At 38.3% G+C, this 21,135-nt stretch overlaps 1 protein-coding gene across 1 annotated transcript in view; it reads right to left on the bottom strand.

The window, feature by feature from the left end:
- The window catches only part of LOC150079403 (polycystin-1-like protein 1), a 445,550-nt gene that overhangs the window by 53,009 nt on the left and 371,406 nt on the right, over nt 1-21,135 (bottom strand). The window contains exons 35-38 of the mRNA XM_090383053.1: nt 19,974-20,375; nt 16,347-16,460; nt 12,801-12,918; nt 10,266-10,367 (exon numbers count right to left, since the gene is read on the bottom strand). Coding sequence (XP_090239179.1) covers nt 10,266-10,367; nt 12,801-12,918; nt 16,347-16,460; nt 19,974-20,375 — 736 coding nt within the window. The remainder of the gene's footprint in view (nt 1-10,265; nt 10,368-12,800; nt 12,919-16,346; nt 16,461-19,973; nt 20,376-21,135) is intronic.

The raw sequence follows: 21,135 nt of genomic DNA, 5'->3' as shown, positions 1-21,135 counted from the left end.
TACCCAATCAAATTGGCCAGACAAGACTTCCCTTTAACAAACCCATGCTGCGTCTTAACTATTACTGCAGTCTTGTCTAGATGATCCTGCAATGCTTCTTTAACCAGTGATTATTATTTTCCCTGGAAGACAAGATAAACTAACAGGTCTATAATTACTTGTGTCACCCTTTGAACCGCTTTTGTGAATTGGTGATATATTTGCATATTTCCAGTCCAAGGAAGCTCTCATACTTATGACTAAGGGTTTGCTACCTCCTTTAATATAACTAGATAGATTCCATCCACTCCAGGTGCCTTTCTTATGTTTATCTTCAACAATTTCTCCTCCACTGTACTCTAAGTTATTACAAGATTATCTAACTTACTACCAGAGTTTAATACACCTCTGGCATTTCCCTCCCTGAATAACTTCTCATGTGTGAATGTAGATGCAAAATATTCATTTAGTTTGTTAGCTACCTGAGCAGGATCATTAACAGTTGAAACATCGATATCAAGGGGACCAATTTGATTCATCCCCTTCCTTCTAGAGTTTACATAAGTAAAGAACTCTTTGCTGTTTTTCTTTGCATCCTTTGCCAAAGATTTCGCCTAATCTCCTTTGTGACTTGGTTACAGACCAGCTTATATCTATCATAGGCTTCTGTATCACCTGTTAATTTATATGTATTCCATGCATTTTTCTTCTCTGCCACATGTCTAATTAGTTCATCTGACATCATTTAGGCGTAAATCTTGAACAATATTTCTTAGTTGGTATGAAAAGCCTAGTAGTTTCCAAGATTATTTCAAATTCAAAATGGGAAGCATTTCCCATTTTGAATTTGCTGTTGGTCCCACCGTATAGAATTTAAAAACTGTCTCAGACCACCGTAGTCACTTTACGAAAGCAAAAAGCCTTCCCTTTACCCCTGATGGCAGTTACCGCTTTGAGTAAATCCCCTTCAGCACACTGTAATCACTGCCACCTAGTGGTTTCATAATGCATGAAGAATCACTACTGATAATCAGATCAAGAGTATTACTCCCTCTAGTCACCTCCCAAACATGCTGCTGTAGAAAACAATCATCCAATAAATCCACAAAAACCTTGCCAGTGTGTGAGGCACCAACCCACAAATTCCAGTCAATATCTGGGAAATTAAAAGACGCTCTGATTTACTGGCCCACTATTTCTCTGCACAATTGCTCATTATACTCATAACACACACACACACACACACACACACACACACATCTACTCTCATTTTTCCTTTCCCAGTGCTTATGTCTCGCCGAACAGACTCAACATTGCATTGACCACCAACATCAATTGGATGCACTTCCTTAGATTTTATGTGTTTCTTAACTAACAGCATAACACCTCTTCCCTTCATGTCCTGTCTATCCTTTCTGTACATATTGTACACCCCAAATTCCAATTCTGCACTGCTTATGTCTGTGTGCCACTACGTCTCTGATATCCCAATAGCATCTGCTTTTGATGTCTTGACTAGCACTTCAAGTTCATCAAATTTATTAACTATACTCCTAGCAGTGGTGTACATGTAAGTATAAATACACCTGTCTCTAATCTTAGTTAATCTAACACAGCCCATGTATTTACTTGTTCGAATATGACTCCCAGCAGTCCTGGAAATCCCCATTGCCTTGCTTTCCAGGCTGATGCTCAATTGCATTTCAATAGAAGCAGTGCAAGAATCACTTTCACCTCTGCCAGTAGCTACTGTTAATCTATTAGTTCGTGTATACCCCCCAAGCTAGCAGTTTTCCGACCCACCTAACTCTGCCTCGATAGCATCAGCAAATATTCTTGCACGCTTTCTATTTAAGTGTATACCATCCCTGTAGAAGCAGTCTCTCCTGTTAACAAGCACAGACTAGGCTGAGAAAAATTCTACCCCTTGAGTCTTGCAGAATCTTTCCGCAGCCGAATTGATCGACAAGGCTCTCATCATATACTCCTTCCTATCATGTCTGGGCAGAATTACAGACACTTTCAAATTTAACCCTAACTCATGGCTTTTTTTCAACATTGACCTGTACTTTACTTATTAAGTAATTCCGCCGATCTCCTACTCTTAATATCATTAGTGCCAACGTGTACAAAAATATACATGTTGCTCTACAACGTCATCAACCTTTGCCCCTGGCAGACATACCCTGGTCCTGTTCCACCTATCCTTTTTGCACAATATGTTCCCTGTTTCCCTGACAATAGAGTCACCGACAACAGCTAATTCTTTTGGGACCAGCACATTCTGCCTTGGGGGTTGCCGCTGTGTTGCGTGATGTTCAAGCTTTGGCATTGACGTGGGCAGGTGAGAGCTGGATGGGCCACTCAATTTAAATCCTTCGAGGGCAAAATATAACCCTAACTCACAACTTTTTTTCAACATTGACCTGTACTTGTGAAGTAAATCCACCGATCTCCTACACTTAATGTCATTAGTGCCAACGTGTACAACAATATCAACTTTTATTCCTGGCAGACATACTCTGGTCCTATTCCACCACATATATTTCATGAATCTGGATTTTGCTCTTTCAGTTCTGATCTTAATCTCTTCATCAGTTTCTGAATTTTCAATTTGCCAGTAGCTGAGGTATTTAAACCTTTTTACTCTTTCAATACTCTTGCGATTTAAAACAAGATTTGTCCCGTTGACTGCAGTTTTACTGATGTTCATTAATTTTGTTTTTTTATATTGATCTTCACGTGCTTTATTTACTCATTATAACATTTATTTCTTTTCAAAGTCTTAAACATTTTAATCAGATCACACAGCTGCTTGGCCTTCAGATTCTACAATTTGCAGAACTTAAGTCTTTCTTGGTACGAGGACCCCTTTATCCCCCTCACCAACCTTGTTGCCCTTCTCTGTACTTGTTCCAGCAGCTCCACATCCTTCCTAAAATGGGGCATCCAGATGTGGCCTGACCATTGTCTTATACCATAGGATAATCACCTCCTTATCCCTGCTAGCAAAATTGCTGTATAGCAATGACAAAACCCCATGAACTGTCCTGGCACTCTATCTGCATTGCTTAGAGAACTTCATATTGAACTGCACAATTAACCCCAGGTGTCTTTCATTTTCAACTACAGTGAGTGTATTAACACACTGTTGGTATGCTACTCTGGGATTATTATACCCATATGCAGTATTTTGCATTTGTCAATGTTAAATTTCAATTGCCATTTCTCAGTCTATCTGCCTAACTTCTCCCGTTCCAGTAGCATACTGTCATTAACCACCCTGCCAGTCTTTGTGTCATCTAGAAACTTAGACATTAAACATCATTGATAGATATGGAAAACAACAATGGACCCAACACTGAGTCCTGGGGAACTCTGTGAAGAGCAATGTCCATTGATTAACACTATCTTCTCCTACTCAGCCATGCTTTTATCCACAACAGCAATTTGCCCTTAATGCCACACTGCTCCAATTTGTAGCACATGTGCAACCTTATCAAATGCTTTATTGAAATCAAAGTATAGGATATCAAAGTTATTTTTTGCATCCAGTTCCTTTGTGACCACATCATAGTATCCAATCAGATTGCTCAGACAAGATTTCCCCTTATCAAACCAGTACTGTGTCAGAAGTATAATTGCAGCCTTGTCTAGATGATCCTGCATTACTGTCTTTACAGACAGTGAGTCCTTTATTTTCCTGGAATGGGAGTTAAACTGTCTGTAATTAATCAAGTTACCCTTAATCTTCCTTTGCACATCTCCAGTCAGCTCTCATAATTATGTCTAAGTGTTTGCTTATTTCTTTCACTGCCTCTCTTAGTATAATTGGATAGATCCATCCACCCCAGGTGCCATTATATTTAACTTCAACAATTTCTCTATCACTTTCCTCTCAGTTATTACAAAATCATTTATAAATAAATAAATAAATAAGATCTTTATTGTAAGGTTCACCGGTACACACAGATACCACGACTCTACAACACCCTTCACAGCATCTCGCCAGGAGTATAAAGATTAAATTATTGCCAGATTATGTATATACAGGGTGATTCACTACCAGTGCGACAAACTTGCAGGAGGTGTAGGGGGCACAAAGACGAATCAGAATCACATAGCATTGCAGGGTCCAAAATGCCTTCGTCATGCGGTAGAGGACATTGAACGGGAGGTTGCGTGAACAGCAATCCCGCTGGAAGTCAGCATTTGTGAACCGGTTCCCGAGGCAGTAGGATGGACGAGTATTCAAACGTGGAACTGGCTGACGTGCTCCTCATCATATGATTTTCGCACGTGTGCACAGTAGGTTACGTGAGACTGGTTGTTTCACGAGAGGTACCATGAATCGAGAGCGAACGACGAGGATGCCAGACAATGAGGAGAATGTCCTACATCTTGCAGAAGGCAATCCGAGTACGAGTACTCGAGCGATAGACCAACGATTGGGTATTTCCCAATCCACTGTATGGAGGACACTGTCACAAACCAAACGAGTTCATACCGTCTGCAACGCGTCCAATCATTGGGGCCTGCGGATTATCCAATCCTGAGGACTTTTGCTACTTGGTTTCTTCAACAGAAACGGTTCGCAAATGCTGACTTCCAGCAGGATCGCTGTTCACGCGACCTCCTGTTCAACGTCCTCTACCGCATGACGAAGGCATTTCAGACCCTGCAATGCTATGTGATTCCGATTGGTCTTTGTGTCCCCTTCACCTCCTGCAAGTTTGTCGCACTGGTAGTAAATCACCCTGTATATTAAAAAAAAAAAGTTCTTATAGCAGATAATATTGACTTGGAAGGAAAACTAATACAAAATATAAATAACTAAAATAATACAAATTGCGATAACAAAAGATAGTTTCCTTGAGTCCGGTTTTCTGTGAGATTCTTGCCCAGCCTTAACGATCTGAGATCAGGTAGTAGTTGTGGAGACCACATGCAGATCTAGGATAAGCCATCTATAATTTTGGACTAGATGAAGCTTCTGATAAGGGAGGAACTGATCTTTAAAATATAACCTCAAAGGAAGAGCAAGAAGCTTGGGAGTGGAGCGGAGAGCTGGTTGGGGGATCCGCCAGCACATGGTGTCCCAAATATTGGGTGCCTAGATTCTTCCTGCGATCATTTTTAAGGTGAAGATGAGTCTTCTCTCGTGCATTAATGCCGAAAACCTGGTTAAATTCACTGCTGCTGTGGTGGCAGATGGCACTGCAGGAGCCAGTATTCTGCGGCTTTTAATGGTTTAATTGTGGTGTTTGCAGCCGTTTTACACCTCTGAAAATCATCAGCCTGATGTACATTTTTATCAAGTTTATGTTTTGAATGTGTAGCAAGTGCTGCTTGCTACACAACCCACCATTTCTTGTTGAATTTAGCACAGAGTTCTTCTATATGATGATGGAATCTTAATTTTCTGTCGAAGATCACACCCAGATCTCTTTGCTTTTCGACGCAGGGGATCAGAACTCCGTCAATCGCAGGCTGAATTATGGTTTGTGTGGGCTTAAGTGAAAATACCACGATGGCAAGATTTCTCACGGTTCACTTGCAGGTCAAATTTCGTGAGGTACTGCTGTACTTCTGATAAGGTCTTGTTGATGGTTACTGTGGTGTCTTTTGCTTCATCGGTCGAATTTATTTTTGTTAAGATCTTGAAATCATCTGTGGATGATAGCCGTGAAAAGAATTCCAGACAGGACTCCTCCTTGTGGAATGCCTGCTTGTATTTGTCTAGTATACCTCTGCTTTCCAATGGACATTTGGATGGTTCTATTCTGTCAGAAAATTCAGTTTTTTTTTTTTTTTTTTGATTTGGTAGTTGTTGGCGCATCGGCTTCTGTGGCCATATTGCATCTCCCAAGGTTTTTGCAGTACTTTGATCCAAGCCCGAGGCGGGAATCGAACCCGCGACCTTTGGGTTGCTGGTCAGGTACTTTACCCACTCGGCTAGCCTGGTCGGCTGAGAAACTTCAGTACTTTGCCTATGATGTGAACACTATCAAACACAGCTTGTAGATCAAGATATGTGATTGCCATTTTTTCTTTCTCCTCAAACGATCCAAGGATGGCATTGGTAGTCATAATCAGGTTACTAACTGTTGATCTGTTTTGCAATTAATAATGAATTTGCTGAGGCCTGTGAGGGAGAATATGCATGGTAAGTGTTTTCAAGCAATTTCAATAAACACGAGGAACGAGAGATGGGTCTAAAGTGCCTGGCTTCAGTTGGCTGGGAAACTTTTGGGAGTGGCCTAAGAGAATACATATTCGAGGGAAAAATTCTCCTTTTAATATGGCATTAAAAATTACTAGGAGGGGGGTTACTTAGATATGGGCTTAAATATTTAATGATAAATTGGGGTACTTTGTCGATTCCCACTGTATCAGTTGCAGGCAACTTATTAATCGCAGATAAAAGATCTTGTCTTATTAATTTGACGGTTTCAAGTGCATCTCTGGACACATCATCATCAGGCATGAGAATGTCACTGGGCTTATGGTTATTTTTACTGAACTCATGCAATAAAGTCCATCCACACTTCAGGATCAAACTGTGGAGGGGATTCACAGTATTTCTGTAGGTATGATGGACCGCCCTTATGAAGTGTGATTTCAATGTGATGTTTTATGGCTTGAGACTTGAGGCGGTTGAAGCTTGCTCGTCCTTTGGAGTACGCAATTCGGTTGGGAACTAGTCCTGTCATTTTCTGTTGTTTGTAAAGTTTCTGTTTAAGCTTAAAGCTGTTGCTCTGCTCAGAAGGCCACTATCCTCTCACATGTTCGGAGATCCTTATTTTCTTTGAGGCTGCACAATTAGAAATTGTGACGAGCCAGCGAGTTAAAAGATCTAAGGCAAGTTGATTATCACATTGCTCAAGTGCATTCCAAGGAATTGCAGTGGCTGCTCTAGACATTTACTAATGTTGAGTAATTTTGGGCTCATTATTACCTTGGTGTGGACCCCAGTCAAGACGTTATTTGGAGTCGGGAAATATAAGTTAATCAAAATTGGCATGTGATCAGATTGAAAAGCTATTTCTGTTGTAGAATACACTCCCTTTTAGATAATAAACTTCTGGCATCCCCCTTCCCTAAAGAATTCGTCATGTGTGAATATAGACGCAAAATACTCATTCAGTTTATCAGCAACCTGAGCAGGATCATCGAGTGGACCAATTTAATTTATCCCCTTCCTTTTAGTGTTTACATAGTAAAGAAGTCTTTGCATCCTTCACCAAAGATTTTTTGTAATCTGTCTTCACTTGCCTAACCTCCCCTGTGACTTGATTACAGACTAGTTTATATCAACCATAGGCTTCTGTGTAACCCGATAATTTATATGTACCCCATGTATTTTTATTTTCTGCCAGGAGTCTCATCAGTTCATTTGACATCCATTTAGGCCTATACCTTGAAGAGACTCCTACGATTAATTCCTCGACTGCTTCCCATTTAGAATTTGCTGTTGGTAACATCATCAGTTGGTTCCACTGTATAGAATTTAAAGACTGCCCAAGACCACTGTAGCCACCTTAATGAAAGCAAAAACTCCTTCCCTTTATGCTTGATGGTAGTTACATCTTTAAGTAAATCCCAAATCAATACTGTGATCACTGCTGATAACCGCATCAAGAGGATTACTCCCTACTGTTGCCTCTCTAACATGCTGCTGTAGAAAACAATCATAAATAAATGCACAAAATTCTTGCTAGCCTATGAGAGAACAACCAACAAGTTCTAGTCAATATTTTTAAAATTAAATCCTCCACTGATTTACTAGGCCACTAATTCTTTGTACAGTTGATTGTTGTACTCGCCACAGTCATTCAGCCTATAACAGATTCTCATTTTTGTTTTCCCAGTGCTTAGGTGACACCAAACTGACTCAACATTGTACTGGCAACCTATGTCAACTGGATGCATTGCCTTAAGATTTTAGGTGCTTCTTAACTAAGAGCATAACCCCTTCCTATCCTATCTGTCCTTTCTGTGTATACATTGTACTCTCCACATTAAACTTCTGAATGACACCATGTTGCTGATATCATAATAATGTCTACATTTGATGTTTTGACCAGCACTTGAAATTCATCAAATTTTCTATTCTCTTTGTATTGGCATACATGAACCTGTTCTTACTCTTAGTTATGCTAACACAGCCCATGTAGTTACTTGTTTCATGATGACTCCCCACACTTTGAAATCACAAGCATCTTGCTTTCAAGGCTGCTGTTTGTTCCTCTAGAAGCAGTGCAAGAATCACTTTCAGCTCTGCTAGCAGTTTTCTGAGCCACCTAAGACTGCCTCGATAGCATCAGCAAATATTCTTGCACCCTTTCTGATTATGTGTGCATAATATGTAGATGGTAAAATATCATAGACCATTAGGACCAAAACAGAAGGTAATGCACCAGTAATATTGGCTCGGCTTCAATTTCTTCTCTGCCAGGATCATCTTTAATGGAATGGATGGAAGTGGTATGGAAACATAGTTTAAATTGTAAAAAAAGATATAAAGGACCATTGTGGCTAAAATCTCTGGGGAAAAAAAAAAAAAAATTCAACTAGGGTGGGCCTTAGTGTTAAACAAAAACACATGGAAACCTACACCATCAGGAACATCTATTCCTGCAAGATGAGCTTTACTATCATACCCTAAACAAGTTTGCTCAATCAACCTTCCAACTCATACGTGCGAATCTCCTAGGCAACCGTTCTACAAAGGGAATTCCATGTAAATGCACTACAAACCCTGCTGACACCTTTGAGTATGGGTCAGGTGTTAAATGCCATATGGCACCTCTTTGTAGGGTAATTCTTACCCGGCAAATTTTTTTTTTTTCCTTAGCCCCTAGGTGAGAGGTTCTCGCAGGCCAGGCGGTTCCAACCTTCATTCCCTCCCTCATTTGGAGGATACCTTCTTCCTTTTTTTTTTTTTTTACTTGGTCTCTGGCGGAGTCAGCCAGAGTATGATGGGCAGCCTGGCTCACCTCCCTGTGGTCAAGAAGCCAGAATCACAACAACAGAACATGACACAAACCAGACGTTACACTTTTACAGAGATTCTGTACTTCTTCGCAAAGTACTAAGGTGCAGATGTGGGAAACCACTGGTGGCACCTACCACTATGCCTCCACTTCATGGACCAAATATTTGTTGCAGGAGTTTACTGGATTTAGTGATCCACTGTGCCAAAGGTGTATTATTTCAGCCATGATATACATGTCAGTGATGTGGTCTGACATGTATGACACAATCTCCGGAAACCTCCAAATGAGGTTTCTGGAGATTGTGAATGGACCCCATTCACAATCTCCAGAAAAGAAATATACTCAAGTCTTAATAACATCATGACTCATCAGCTAGATGCTCTGAATATCGATAGCATAAATGGGTATTCCAGTTCTGTATTAACCATTGGAGTAAACTTACAGACTCTTGTTTGCCTCTTTCCCCTCCAGCAGCTTTCTTCAGATTGATCTTCTTAATCTATGTATAGTACTGCCAGAAGGCACAAGATACAAAGCTTAGCTGAAACCCCAGTTCTGATCCTCTCAGGAAGTGCATACTCAAGATACATAAATTGGCATTGCCCCTGTCCTTTGAACTAAATTCTTTTAATATTGAAGATATTTTTTTTTTTGATTTGGTAGTTGTTGGCGCATCGGCTTCTGTGGCCATATTGCACCTCCCAAGGTTTTTGCAGTACTTTGATCCAAGCCCGAGGCGGGAATCGAACCCGCGACCTTTGGGTTGCCGGGCAGGTACTTTACCCACTCGGCTAGCCCGGTCGGCTTATTGAAGATATTCAACTGCCTGAACCAAACTCAGTTTCCAGAACAGATGGCTCCTACATATATTCTTTCCTCACAGTATGACTTTGTAGGTTTATACAATTATGAGATTCCTTTTCTTTCTGGTTATAATCATACTTTGACACACAAAATAAACATAATGGCCAGAGTTAACCAAAATTATGTATCTAACAGGAATAGCAAAGAGCATCTTACAATGTAAGTTTGTAAACTAGAGGATGTTAACTTCTATCTCAAATTCTTTCCTAGAACATGCAACATATTTATAAATTATTATTCTAAATATCCATTTAGAGTGTTTCAATAACTTGTATTGCTCATGTAATTATGTTTATTAAGAATATTAAAAAGTTTTATATTGTGACAAGTTCTATTCTTACCAAAAAACCTGATTTTTTAGTGCTTGAATTTAAAAAAAAAAAAAAAAAAGTTGTACACAATATACTATAGTAAATCTCTTACCTGGAAAAGATTCCAGCCATCCTTCCAGTAGGGTTTTCCCCATTTTACTGCCTTCCACATTTGATTTTTAGCTTGCCATAATTCCAATGTAATAAAAATTACCTGAAATTTTAAAATATATGTTTCTGAAATCGAAACTGGTTACAAAGAAGAAACACTTATTGTTGAATAAGTTCATTGTTAATAAATTTAAAATTTATAAGAAAACAAACCATGCAACCCTCATCTTTTTTTCCCCCCCATGAAATTACATATTTCAGAAATTTAGTATCTATCCAATTTAATCAGTATTGGCATTAAAGTACAAATATAAAATATACAGAACTATTAACCTGGTGTTGCTCAATAAATGTTTATAGTGTTGGATCTATTTTTTTTTTTTCAGGAACTGACATTTTTATGACCTCATGCTGCAATTTGGTGTTTTAGGACAAATACATTGGCATTCACTGTGGATCCCTATATATATATATATACGTGTGTGTGTGTGAATACTGGGTTTTTTAAAAGAAAATTCAAAGTTTGTTTAAAACAACTCAACTTTATTCTTACTTTTACATAAATATGTAATAATAACTTTATTTATCATCAGTTTTCTATATATAGAACGAATAATTTGACCAGTTCCAGAGGGTCTGCTTTGCAGACCCCAGTTTGGGAAAAATGCCTCTCCAAACAGAAAGAGAGAATTAATTTTTAAGACCAGTTAATTAAAATTTTCCTCACCCTCTCATTAACATGTAAGAATCATGAAAAAACAGCATATTCTTTTAATATTGCAAATAATTTAATATGTAAAGATTGTTTGTATTAAATATAAAATAGAAAAAAAAAGTGATTAATAACTGCTTCTCTTTCCAAATAATTCCTTTTCCTGTTATGATTACATCATCATCAAATCCTTCGTAATGGCTAGGGCAGTAAGTCATTACTGCCCTAAATTTGGTAATGACTTGCTATTGGTTTTCACTACTAGCAGTGAAAACCAATACAGAGTTAACAATTAAAAATACAGTAAAAATTATTTAGCATAAATTTTTTCCTAAAATAGGCTGGAACCAGGGATGTTTTAAAGGTTTGTGGCCTAAGTATGAAGGGTTTATTTGAGGAGTCATACGATGTTACTTTTCAACGTAGTCCCCTTTGGAGTCGATACACTTTTGCCTTGGGAATGCATCCATTGGAATTCATTTTTGGATCATCACTGTCAGTGGGAAAATGGATGTCAGCCAATATTTTTTCAAATTAGAAAATACATCAAAGTCTGATAGTACTAGATCTGGTGTCCAAGATTCCAAAACTACACTCATGAAGTGCAGGCATGTTGTCTTGGTGGAACAAGACTTCCTTGCCAATTTGTCTTTGATGTTTTCATGCAACCATCTCACAAGGTCTGTGTAATATGACTGTCTGGCCTTTCTGAAGGTAAGCCACTAACAGCACTCCATCAGCATCCAAAAAATATGATGCCATCATCTTGCTTCCAAAAGGAATAGAAGGGAGAAGAGCTGTTTCCATTGTTGGGACTACTCCTTTGTCTCTGGCTGAAAGTGATGAACCCACATCTCATCCATGGTTACAAACCTTGCAAAGAAATTTGCTAGATCTGCTTGAAAACGATGCAAATGTTCACTCGAAAACTCTTGTACATTTTTGATCTGTCAATGACTTTGGGCCGTCATACTGACACATTTTTTGTAATGAGAACCTCTGTTATCATGTAGTACACACGTTCAAATGTATGCCCAAGATGCTGGCAGCGTACCGAACTGTCATTCATCGATCACTCGTCACTGGATCATGCACACTGTCAACAACTTCTGGAGCGATGGATGTTGCAAGTCTTCCATGCTTTCCCTCCCTTGTTTAAATTCTTCTGCCAACTTCTTAACCACGGAATAGGAAAGGGCATCCTCCCCTAATGTTTTAACCGATTTTATCCATCTTTTCTGGCTTCAAGACCTGTAAAAAAAATATTTTATCGAAAGTGCATGAAACTTAACACTGTACCATATCTTTTCATATCAGGTCACAAGCTTTTCAAACCCCCCTCGTCTAACTCTTAAGATCAGGCTTCACTAGGATAATTAAATAATTAAACAATAGAGAAAATTTTGTAAGTAAATATATAATTAAATTCATAGGACTTGCTGTCCATTATTGAGTGCACCCAAATAGTATTATCTCCCATGTTGTGAGGGGGTTGTCAATATTGCATCATATCAATGTCACACTATAAATAAACAGCATTTCTAAGAGAACCATTACATTATAGCTCTTTTAGTATTGGTAATGTCATTCCTCCCTGTTCCAGCAGAGGAGTTTTGTAGAATGCTAGGTACCACAACAGCGATGACGTTATTTACCAAATATCATCATGTAATAAATGGACTCTGTAAAACTAATTAAAATTAAGTAAATAAATAACATATACCATGTTCTGCATTATTCTTTACCTGTAGCTATAATTTTTACATCAAAAAATACTTTATTTATGTTATATAAAATGCCTTTAGTTACAATTATTTTACTTACCTCACAAATTAAAATAACAAAATCCCAAGAGGTAATATGATATAGGTGGCATGGAAAAATGAAGGAAGATGTAGAGGCTCCTCCTGCAGCAGGAAACTCAACTAATAGAGATACAGATCTAAATGGAAAAGTTCAAGAGAACTTATAATAAACAGAAAGAAGAAAATTTTGCATCTGAAAAATAACTAAATATTTCAAATAAACAAAAAAAAAAAAAAGTATAGAAGTTTCATCAATTGCTATGAAAAGTAATTTACAAATTTTAAGATATATGCAAGCAAATGAGAAAAAAAAAAAAAAAGAAGCATACTATATATATATATATTTCAATATATTAGATATAATTGATTATGGGTCTATCTTCTGACCCTGGTCAATTTGGAATTTGGTGCAATTATTCTTAACTTATTACCTACTGACTGCAGTGGATGTGTTCCACTGTCTTTGCCATTTTTTTCAGGTGGACTGAAGCTGAGTTGCATTTGATGCCCCAAACTAATAACTGTTTCTTCGTGTGAAAAGAAGAATCATAAGAAATCAAACTGGAATTGTACACTGAGCGGACAGAAATCATGGGATACCTACCTAGTAATGGGTAGGCCCACCTTTTTCCCAGATAAGGACAGTCACATGGTGAGGCATTGAGTCCACTAGTTCACAAAAGTGTTCCACGGGTATTTCCATCCATGCTTGCTGCACTGCTATTCATAATTCTGTTGCATTCCTGTGAGGAGGATCCAAAAATGCTCCACAGGGTTCACGTCCACAGAATGGGGTAAATCTCATGGTGGTAAAATCTGCAAAATGCTCTTCGAACCATGTTCTAGTCACCACAGCTCCGGGGGAGGCAGAGATGCGTCTAGATGTACCACAGGTCCCAACTTTTGCCAGGTGAGTATGCCTCAGACCATTACTGACTGTCCACCTGCCTGAACAGTTCCTTGTTGACATGACAGGTGCATAACTTTGTGTGGTTTCCGCCAGATACACACCCTCCTGTCTGCTCAAAATAGCTGGAAATGGGACTCATTGGACCAGGAGACCCATCTCCAATCATCCAAGGTCCCGTGCCGATGTTCTTTTGCCCAGCTGATGTGTAGAGTCCTATGTTGTGGTTTTAGCAATGGGACTCTGGTGGGTCGGTGGCTCCCATAACCTATTGCGGCTTATGATTGCCTGATGGTCTTGGTAAAGATGTTTCTGGCATCTCCCTCGTGTTGTGCCACTGTCACTCTCCAGTTGGCTGAAACAATTAGAGACAGATGTTGAAGGCCACGTTCATCCACCACCTTTCTCTGCCCACAGCACTGTCCATGATGAGATGTTATTCTGGAAATAGCATACAGTCGGTCCTCGTATAACACGTGTTTACGTTACACGAATTCGATCATACACGATTTATAAATAGGGGAACGATATCTTATATAACACAAACCGAATTCGCTTATGCACGATTCGCCTTCGTGTTTACAAGAAATGGCAGTTGAACGCAGAATCACCCCAACCGAACGCAACACGATAGGAAGGAAGAAGATTCTGAAAATGTATTTATGTGTTTTATATCAGTGAAGGGGAAACACATTTCACCATAATAATGTAAAAACCCACACAATTCCAGCTATCGATAATTTGCAATTAGATCGAGTTTACGACCAGTTTATAACAGATTCCACTAGCAGGAACGCAACTGGAAATTGTTTTTATTGTTTTATGGTAGTAATCCCCAGAAATGTGCTTTAGTAAAATTTGAGGTGTTAATAGTGTATCTCGGCCTTTACGGTGTTGTTTATTCAGTTGCTACCCGCGCGCAGCTTTGTTTATGTGTATTAAGGGTGCCTCCTCGTTTTGTAATTGTGCTTTAAAAATGAGTAAAATACTTCAAAGGTGTGAAAAAGAAGCGTCCTGGCTAAGACACTGCAGATTCAGAGAGAGAAAAAAAAAAAGAAGCAATATCGATAAACAGAGGCGGACTGGGTCAAAAATTCTTACCCGGGAAAATTTGTAGTTGCCTCATACTACGGTTTATGGCCAAAATCACACCGGCCTCCGGCCCACCGTGGTTTCCCCCGTAAGGCTTATGGTCAGTCCGCTTCTGTCGATAGAGAAAAAATATGAAATTGTGAAACGCTTTGAGCGAAATGAAAGACCATGTGATATTGCACGTGCTTCAGACCTAAATGAGGCAACGCCGAAAATTACAAAGAATGCGGAGAAAATAAAAACAACTTTCATAGCGGGAACAACTCAAAGTGTAATTAAAACCCATTAGATTAAGACACAAGAATTGGAAGAGATGGAACGGCTGTCTTTTCTATCTGTTTTTCGATTTTCTATCTGTTTGGATAGAAAATAAAAAAAAAAACAAGTTTGCTTACGATAGAAGCAAAAGCATTAGCAATATTTTATTACGTAATAGTCGTAATAAAATACGTAAGCATTTTATTACGACTTACGTATTAAATTTTATTACGACTATTTTATTTAATATAATAAATTTTTTACGAATAAAATACGTATTTTATTCGTAAAAAATACTTTTTTAGTATTAAAAAATACTAAAAATACTTTATTATAATATAATAAAAAAATAAATATTTTTTATTATTTATTATATTATAATAAAAATAATATTATATTATTTTTATTACGTATTTTAATCGTTATAAAATACGTAAGTATTTTATAACGATTAAAATTACCCGATTATTTATTGTGTTTGGTAATGTTTTGGTTCCAAATGTGTGTTCAATCTTGGGTGGTCGGCACCTAACCCCACTTTTCCCATAGGGCCTGTTGTTTATATTGCACGATTTTGCATTGCACGAGGGTTTCTAGGAACACAACTATCGTGCTATACGAGGACAGACTGTATTCCCGATACTGTCGAACGGGGTTAGTGCAATTCCACCTGCGCAATAGAGTGACCCATGCATCGGGCATCCACGATCATCCCACTTTCAAAGTTGTTAACTCCAACATTTATCCATACTGACATCGAATTACTGTCTACGTGAATGCATTGTACCTATATACCTCCCAAGCGGTGTGACAGCGCCGTGTTGCCCAGGATCCAGGTACCCCATGAATTCTGTCCTTTCAATGTATGTCAAAGGTATAACAATTGCAATTACACTGAAGTGTGGAGTAGATTATTGCATCTTATCAATGTTGAATGATACGTCTCATTATACCATGAAAGCTTTCATGGAAAGACTTTAGAGAGAGCTGATGCCTTGAAATTTACATTTGACATTCAAGTCCTTAAAATTAAGAGATGAACCAGAAGACAATTTAATTGTTTCTTAAAACTTAGCAGGAGCTAATAGGAAATAAAATTAAAATAGAGAAAATCTTTTGTTTTTGTCCATTAGGCAAGTTTACTTTATCTTGGATAAACCCTCATTTTTGTTTTTGCCTACTCTTACTATTACACAGGAAGTTGATGCTATAAAAAAATGAATATAGTACAGCAAATGACATATAAAGAGTGAAGGTGTGGCAAATAAAATAAACAATTATTGAGGAAAATAAGAAATCTTTACTTACGTGAACAAAGAAAATGTTGGGTTAAAAAGCAAGAACTCAACTGTTACAGCTCTGGAATAACTATCAAGCCATTTTGCATCTTCCAGCTGCTTTAGCTGTCTCTCTGCAGATTGTCTGAAGAAAAAAATGGCAGTATTTTCACACTCTTAAAAGCACCTGTCTTACAATTTTAATAGTTCAAAAAAGAAAGACTGCTAAAAACACTTTCAAAACATCATGGGTAATTCCTTCAGCAGTTCTAGAATTTCATTTGGTAACAAATTCATTTTCCTACAAACATTTTGATATGTGATGAAAGCAGCCAATTCACTCAGCTGATTCTAAAACCACTAATTGATACAATTTAAAATTTCAGTGAACAAGATAAAGCCTTTCTGGCTATTTTTTTAAGTAAAATTTTTGAGGTCTTATATTGAAACAAGATTTTACCATAAATAAAATTACAGAAAGAGTACTGTTTCGACTATTTCGACTATAAATAAGAGTAGGAGTGTGTTATAGGCCTAATGACTCGAATGAGTACAATGAACAATTGTACAGAGAAATAGAGTGGGCCAGTAAATCAGAATGTCTTATAATGGGGGATTTTAACTTCCCAGATATTGACTGGAACTTGTGGGTTGGCCACTCACACACTAGTCAGACTTTTGTGGATTTATTGGATGATTGTTTTCTGCAGCAGCATGTTCGAGAGGCAACCAGAGAAAGTAACACTCTTGATCTGGTTATCAGCAGTGATCATTCGTGTATTAAGAATTTGCAGATAAAGGAACCACTAGGTGGCAGTGATCACAGTGTGCTGAAGTGGGATTTACTCAAAGAGGTAACTACCGTCAGGGGTAAAGGAAAGGGTTTTTGCTTCCGTAAAGGGGAGTACAGTGGTCTCAGACAGTTTTTAAATTCTGTACAGTGGGATCAACTGACGATGTTACAAACAGTAAATTCTAAGTGGGAAGCATTCAAGGAATTAATCGTGGAAGCTACTAGACTTTATATACCGATTAAGAAATATCGTTCAAGGTTTAGGCCTAAATGGTTATCAAATGAACTAATGAGACTCGTGACAGAGAAGAAAAATGCATGGGATGCATATAAATTATCAGGTGACGCAAAAGCCTGTGGCAGATATAAGCTAGTCTGTAATCAGGTCATAAAGGAGGTTCGGCAGGCGAAGGCGGATTACGAGAAATCTTTGGCAAAAGATGCTAAGAAAAACAGCAAGGATTTCTTTACTTATATAAACTCTAAAAGGAAGGGGATTAATATGATTGGTCCACTTGACATCGATGGTTCGACTGTTGATGATCCTGCTCAGATAGCAAACAAACTGAATGAGTATTTTGCATCTACATTCACACGTGAGGAATTATTACAGTTTGAAAATGGAAGGTTATCAAATTGTAGCAGTGTGCTTAATGATTTTGTAATAACTGAGAGCAAAGTGGAGGAGAAATTGTTGAAGTTAAACATAAGAAAGGCACCTGGGGTGGATGGGATCTATCCAGTTATTTTAAAGGAGGCGGCAAAGCAACTAAGCAAACCCTTAGCCATAATTATGAGAGCATCCTTGGACTCAGGGGAGGTTCCCACGGACTGGAGATGTGCAAATGTGTCCCCAATTCACAAAGGTGGATCGAAGGGTGACACGAGTAATTACAGACCAGTTAGTTTAACTTCTGTTCCGGGTAAAATAATGGAGTCACTGGTTAAAGATGCATTGCAGGATCATCTAGACAAGACTGCAGCAATAATTCAAACACAGCATGGGTTTGTTAAGGGAAAGTCTTGTCTGACAAATTTGATTGGTTATTATGATGTGGTCACAAAGGAACTGGATGCAAAAAATAATTTTGATATCATATACATGGATTTCAGGAAAGCTTTTGACACTGTTGCGCATGGAAGACTACTGTACAAATTGGAGCAGAATGGTATTAAGGGTAAGTTGCTACAATGGATAAAAGGATGGTTAAGTGGGAGAAGACAGAGGGTGGTAATCAATGGGTGCTGCTCTTCGTGGACTAATGTTATTAGTGGAGTCCCACAGGGTTTGGTGTTGGGTCCACTGTTGTTTTGTGTATTTATCAATGATATTGATGAAGGTATATCAGGCTTAATGTCGTTTGTATTAAATATAAAAGTTTGCAGATGACACAAAGGTTGGCAGGGTTGTTAATGACAGTAATGGCAGTGTGCTACTGCAACAGGATCTAGATAATTTGGGCAGATGGGCTAAGAAGTGGCAACTGAAGTTCAACCTTGACAAATGCAAAGTACTGCATATGGGTAGAAGTAACCCCAGAGAAACGTACCAACTGTGTGGTACTACACTTAAGGTGGTAGAAAATGAAAAAGACCTGGGAGTAATTGTGCAGTCAGATATGAAGTTTTCTGAGCAGTGCAGACAGGCTGCTAGGGCGGGTCATGGGGTTTTGTCAATGATATATAGGAATTTTGCTAGCAGGGAAAAGGAGGTGATTGTCCCTCTGTATAAGGCAATGGTCAGGCCACGCCTTGAGTACTGCGTACAGGTCTGGAGGCCTCATTTTAGGAAGGATGTAGATTTGCTTGAGCGTGTATAGAGAAGAGCAACACGATTGGTGAGGGGAATGAAGGGATTCTCTTACCAAGAGAGGCTTAAGTTCTGCAAATTGCAGTGGCTCGAGACTAGGCACCTGCGCGGTGATCTGATTGAGGTCTATAAGGCCTTGAATGGGTTGAGCATGCTGAATTCTGATGGGATCCTTCCACTTGTTCAGATTACGAACCTACGGGGACATAAGTTCAAATTAAGAAAGGACAGATGTAGAATAGATGTGCGGAAATTTGCCTTTAGCCAGCGGGTGGTTAATTGCTGGAACAAACTTCCATCTGTCGTTGTGGAAGTTGATAAGTTAAATAAATTTAAGGAGGAACTGGACAGGCATTTGGAGGGAATGGTGTGATTTTTTTTTTTTTTTTTTTTTTGGCTGATGCTGCATAAGCTCCTACACTTGCTTTCTTGCATCATGTGCCACTACTACTACTACTACTACTACTTCAGAGTGCAAAGAGATTGTAGAGAAGCAGAGACATCATATTTGAAACTGATATCAGCAACTCAGTGACTTTGACAGAGGGCAGATTATCAGCCTTTGAGAGGCTGTATGGTTGCTTTGTCATGTAGTGGAAAAATATGGGCCATCATGGTGCACAGGTGCTGGCTGCAGAAAGGTATGACTGCAGCCACTGTTGCCAGCACCTGTCGTGCAGTCATACCTTCCAGCAGGAAGGTATGACTGCACGACAGAGGACTACAGAATGGGACTTCTCCATTGAAAGGTTACATTGCACGTATTCAAGGTAATCATGTATAGTGTCTTATGTAGGGCAGCACATAAGATTTAAACAGAAATAAGGATATTTCTGTTCAAATAGATCTAGAAAAACTTTAAAATAAAGTATACTACAGTTCTTAAGTAATAAAGTTTTTTCATATGAAGAGTTAACGTGACTCATCAGAGGCAAAATTTGTTATAACACAGGTTTTCTCAAAAATTCTTAAGTAATAAGAGAGTTAAATGTGAATAAAAATATATTCTACTTATAAAGAGCTACCAAAAATGACAATGATTAAAAAAATTATACCTGTCACTGCTGAGGTGAACAATAAAGTCATCTCCATTATAGAAACCATGTTCACCCCATAATGATTGTCTCTTTAAGTCAGAGCCAAGTTTCTCTGCAGTATTATTAGTTTTTCTATTATAACCACGGTTGCTTTCCTTAGTTGACCAAGAATAATCTGGAATGCAGTTCATGAAAGAGTATGGCTCTAATAGTCCTGAGCACGGCTTTGAAGTCACTCTAAACTGCCTTAGGCTCAAATTTCCAACTGGAATACTACCTGTAGAAAGGCAGGTTTGACAGTTTATATTCTGAGACTTTTGATATCTGTAATCTCCAAAGAAATTATCCAAGAAATCTGTATGTATCCACCACCACCAATCTGCTTGGGTATGCACATTGGACAAAGGAAACTGTTGTGTTCTAAAGCAAAAAAGAAAAGAAAAAAAAAAATAGTATATTACTATTGAAGTTGATAAGAAAAAAATTTGTGTGTTCACAGAAATTGTACACTTTGTTAGAATTAATTTTAGCACTTGGCTATTTGGGAGAAGGTTTGGAACACACTGGGGGGGGATTAATTATTATATTAATTAAATCAGAATTTAAGAGCAGATAAAAAAACACTTAGAAATAGCTGTGCAACATGCTAGTGGTAAATTTATAAATAGTTATTAATCTCAGATTAATTTGGCTATGGTTTGGTTAGATAACTAAGTTGGGTGGAATAGGAATTATGGTAGTATAAATCATAACACAACTTATGATCTGTAAGGTTTGATCTATGTTTGACATCTACATATACAAATGAAAGCCCATTCAAAAATTTAGCAGCTCTATTAATAGAGTAGACAGACAGGTGGGCAACGAAGATCGATCCATCCATTTTTGGAACAAACAAGATATGAAATGAGGCAGTCTGAGACTAGAGCCATATAAGGACAAGTAATGGCCAAAAGAATTGTTCGACGTGGAAACAAAAGTCTGGTAGTCCGACCTACAGGTTAAGGAGTGTATCAGGCAAGTGTCAATACAGAAATCTTAGCTCATATTGTTAGTTTGGATAATACTGAAATCTCCCTCAAACTCAGAGTTGATTGACAGCAATGGGCAGAATACATTTTAAGTTCCTTCAATACCTATTTCTCATCTGCAGGAACAATACATACTAGAGGGTGCAGGG

The sequence above is a fragment of the Mastigoproctus giganteus genome, chromosome 10 (assembly GCF_048544385.1).
Source record: "Mastigoproctus giganteus isolate SK-2022 chromosome 10, ASM4854438v1, whole genome shotgun sequence".
Lineage (NCBI taxonomy): Eukaryota > Metazoa > Arthropoda > Arachnida > Uropygi > Thelyphonidae > Mastigoproctus > Mastigoproctus giganteus.
This window is presented reverse-complemented; position numbering and strand designations above follow the sequence as displayed.